The sequence below is a fragment of the Entamoeba invadens genome, assembly GCF_000330505.1.
Source record: "Entamoeba invadens IP1 unplaced genomic scaffold scaff_1105074724893, whole genome shotgun sequence".
NCBI lineage: Eukaryota > Evosea > Mastigamoebida > Endamoebidae > Entamoeba > Entamoeba invadens.
In genome coordinates this window covers 26977-29612 of record NW_004443736.1, presented here as the reverse complement: position 1 = coordinate 29612, position 2636 = coordinate 26977, and the positions used below count along the sequence as shown (strand labels likewise).

General features: G+C 24.0%; 1 protein-coding gene across 1 annotated transcript; it reads left to right on the top strand.

Annotated features, from left to right (window-relative positions):
- Positions 1-1174: 1174 nt before the first annotated feature.
- EIN_116130 (hypothetical protein) lies at positions 1175-1756 on the top strand (the record flags this gene model as incomplete). Its single annotated transcript, XM_004261245.1, has 1 exon — positions 1175-1756. One exon carries the CDS (start codon positions 1175-1177, stop codon positions 1754-1756), a length of 582 nt encoding a protein of 193 aa, XP_004261293.1.
- Positions 1757-2636: the final 880 nt, after the last annotated feature.

The following is a 2636-nucleotide window of genomic DNA, read 5'->3' as shown; positions in this document are numbered from 1 at the left end:
ATTTCAATGTCGCCTTTTATCTTTTGTAAATTAGTGAAATGACGTGCATTTTTTATAAGTGTTTCAATAAGTTTTGGGTTTGAGTTTATTGGAATCTGATTTCCAACACCAAAATATATAGCAGTGACTTTTTTTAAAATATCAGGAAGTTTGTTTTCATTTAAGTTGTGTGTATAAAAATCCAAAAAATTTGGAAACTGGATGAATTCGACTTTGGAAGAAATTGGAACAACTAAAATCATACGATTTCCAAAAGCAAATGTTGTTGGGTTAAAATGTGATATGAACCACGTAGCATCAGAATCAAATTTAAATGTTGGAGATAAATAAAGCGAAGTAATTGAAATTGCACAATTTTTCGAAATCAAAATAAATGAATAAATTATTTCTTTGGTATTGAAGTATAACGCAACATTCATTAAATAACACATCTCTAGACGAACAGACATTAAGTAATGATATTTCAGTTTGTATTTTTGAAGTATTATTTTAATACATTCAATTAAATGAAATGATTTTTAATTAGTAAGGTTTAATAAATTATTCTATTCTTTATAAATATTATTTTTTTAATAATGATTTTTAACTTTCAAGATATCTTTAAATAAATTACGTTGTAATTGTAGGTTGTATTTTATTAAACGTGATAAAATTGATAAATACATAAGATGTCATACATATTGATATTGTCTTTATTAATGTATGTATATTTTGTTTTAAAAACTTCTGCTTTTAATTAAATTATTTTACAATAACAAATGAAAAAAATTGGAATATATATTTATTACAAATTATAAAAAAAGCTTAATAATACTTATTAGTAATACAATTATGTTATTTATATAATATAAATATATAATTGTACTTTTTAAAAGATTCAAAATAAATTTATTTTAAGTTGTTGATAATTGTTACATTTTTTTGAAAAAACCTTTTTTGATGTTTTTAAACACAAGCAATCACAAATTTTAGAATAGTTTTTATAAAATCACAATTATCAATAATATAATTTTGATGATAGTTTGGATTACAAATCTCAAAAGTAAAGTTTCATATCAATTAAATCAATAAAAACTTATATCAAAATTGAACATTTTTTTGAAAAGTTATAATTGTTTCAAATTAACATAAAATTAATTTATTTAAACTGATTTCATCTTAAACAGTACACATAATGCTTAAACTCTTACTTTCATTTATATTGTTGACAAGTTCAAATTCTTTAGAATTTTCATTTGAAGAAGATTTTGAAGATAATCCATACGGTCTCCGTTACAATCCATTACGTTCACTCCAAGGATTGGAAAACACACTTGCTTACTTTGGAAATGAAATGACTGCTTTTCTCACTTTGATAAGCCAAAACACTCTTGTTTTTGGAAGCAGTTATATCAACAGCATTGAAAAAGTCAAGGCGTGTCTTTTAAATATGAAAGAAGAAGCAAATGTTGCAGTAAGAACAAATAATAAACTTACCACACAAGAAATGTGGGCACGTTTGTTGAGTATTTTTGGACAATACGACTTCAAAAAGAACATGAAAAACGTGCTTGGAAAAGCTTCAGGAGTAAGAAGAAGAGTACAAGCCAATGTCAGAATCACAAGACAGAAAGAACAAATTTTCGAGAAAATAAGTTATCTTGAAACGGGAGTTCGAAATTTACAAGAAGCCTGTGAACTGTTCGACTCAGATCCAGATTTGAAGAGTAATCGGGCATTTAAAAACTTAAAACAAAAAATTTCCAAAATTAAGTGAAATGATTGTTGTTTTGAATTGTAATTTTTGTGATAATAAATATTAAAATAACAATATTTATTATTATAGTAATTGTGTTTTAAGTTGTCAATCAAACGTATTGATATATATAATAATTTTAATTATTCAAAAATTTCATAATTAATTAAATGTTGAATTAATTATAATTTATATAATAATATCATCTAAATATAATAAAATAAATTAAAAACATCAAAAACAACAAAACCAATTTTATAATTTTAATTCAATAAATTAAAATGTTTTATTTTTATGTTTTATCAATTGGTATGGGTTTTATTTGAGGAAACATAACAATGCTTAATACTATTATCATGCATACACAGAACGTACCGTATATTATTCCCAATATTTGGGTGATTTTCAGTGATCTTTTTTGTTTGATTTTTTCGATATATGTACCACGAACTAAATTGTTATTAAAATCGATGTAATAGTCTTCAAAAATGGACCGGGAATGATACTTGTTGTTGACCCAACTTATCTCAAAAGATGTGTTGAAAAATTGAATAAATGAATTTGTTTCGTTTTGTATTGGGTTAAAAATTAGTGTCACGTTTTTAAATACACAATTTGACAATAAGATGTTGAAGGGGTTGTTGACAATCAAATTACTATTTTGGAATAACGAATTGATTATTTTCAAGTTATTTGAATTATTAAATTGTATTGAAGAGTTGAAAATCTGAACATTGTTAATGTATGTGTTTGTTACATCCACGGTTGTTAAAAGTGTTCCATTTATGTCACTATCTTTAAAAATGCAGTTTGTTATACGATAAGACATAACATTTTCATTTAAATATTGTTTCATTTGTAGAGAGTTCGTATGGTTGACAATTTTTGTGTTATTTCTTAA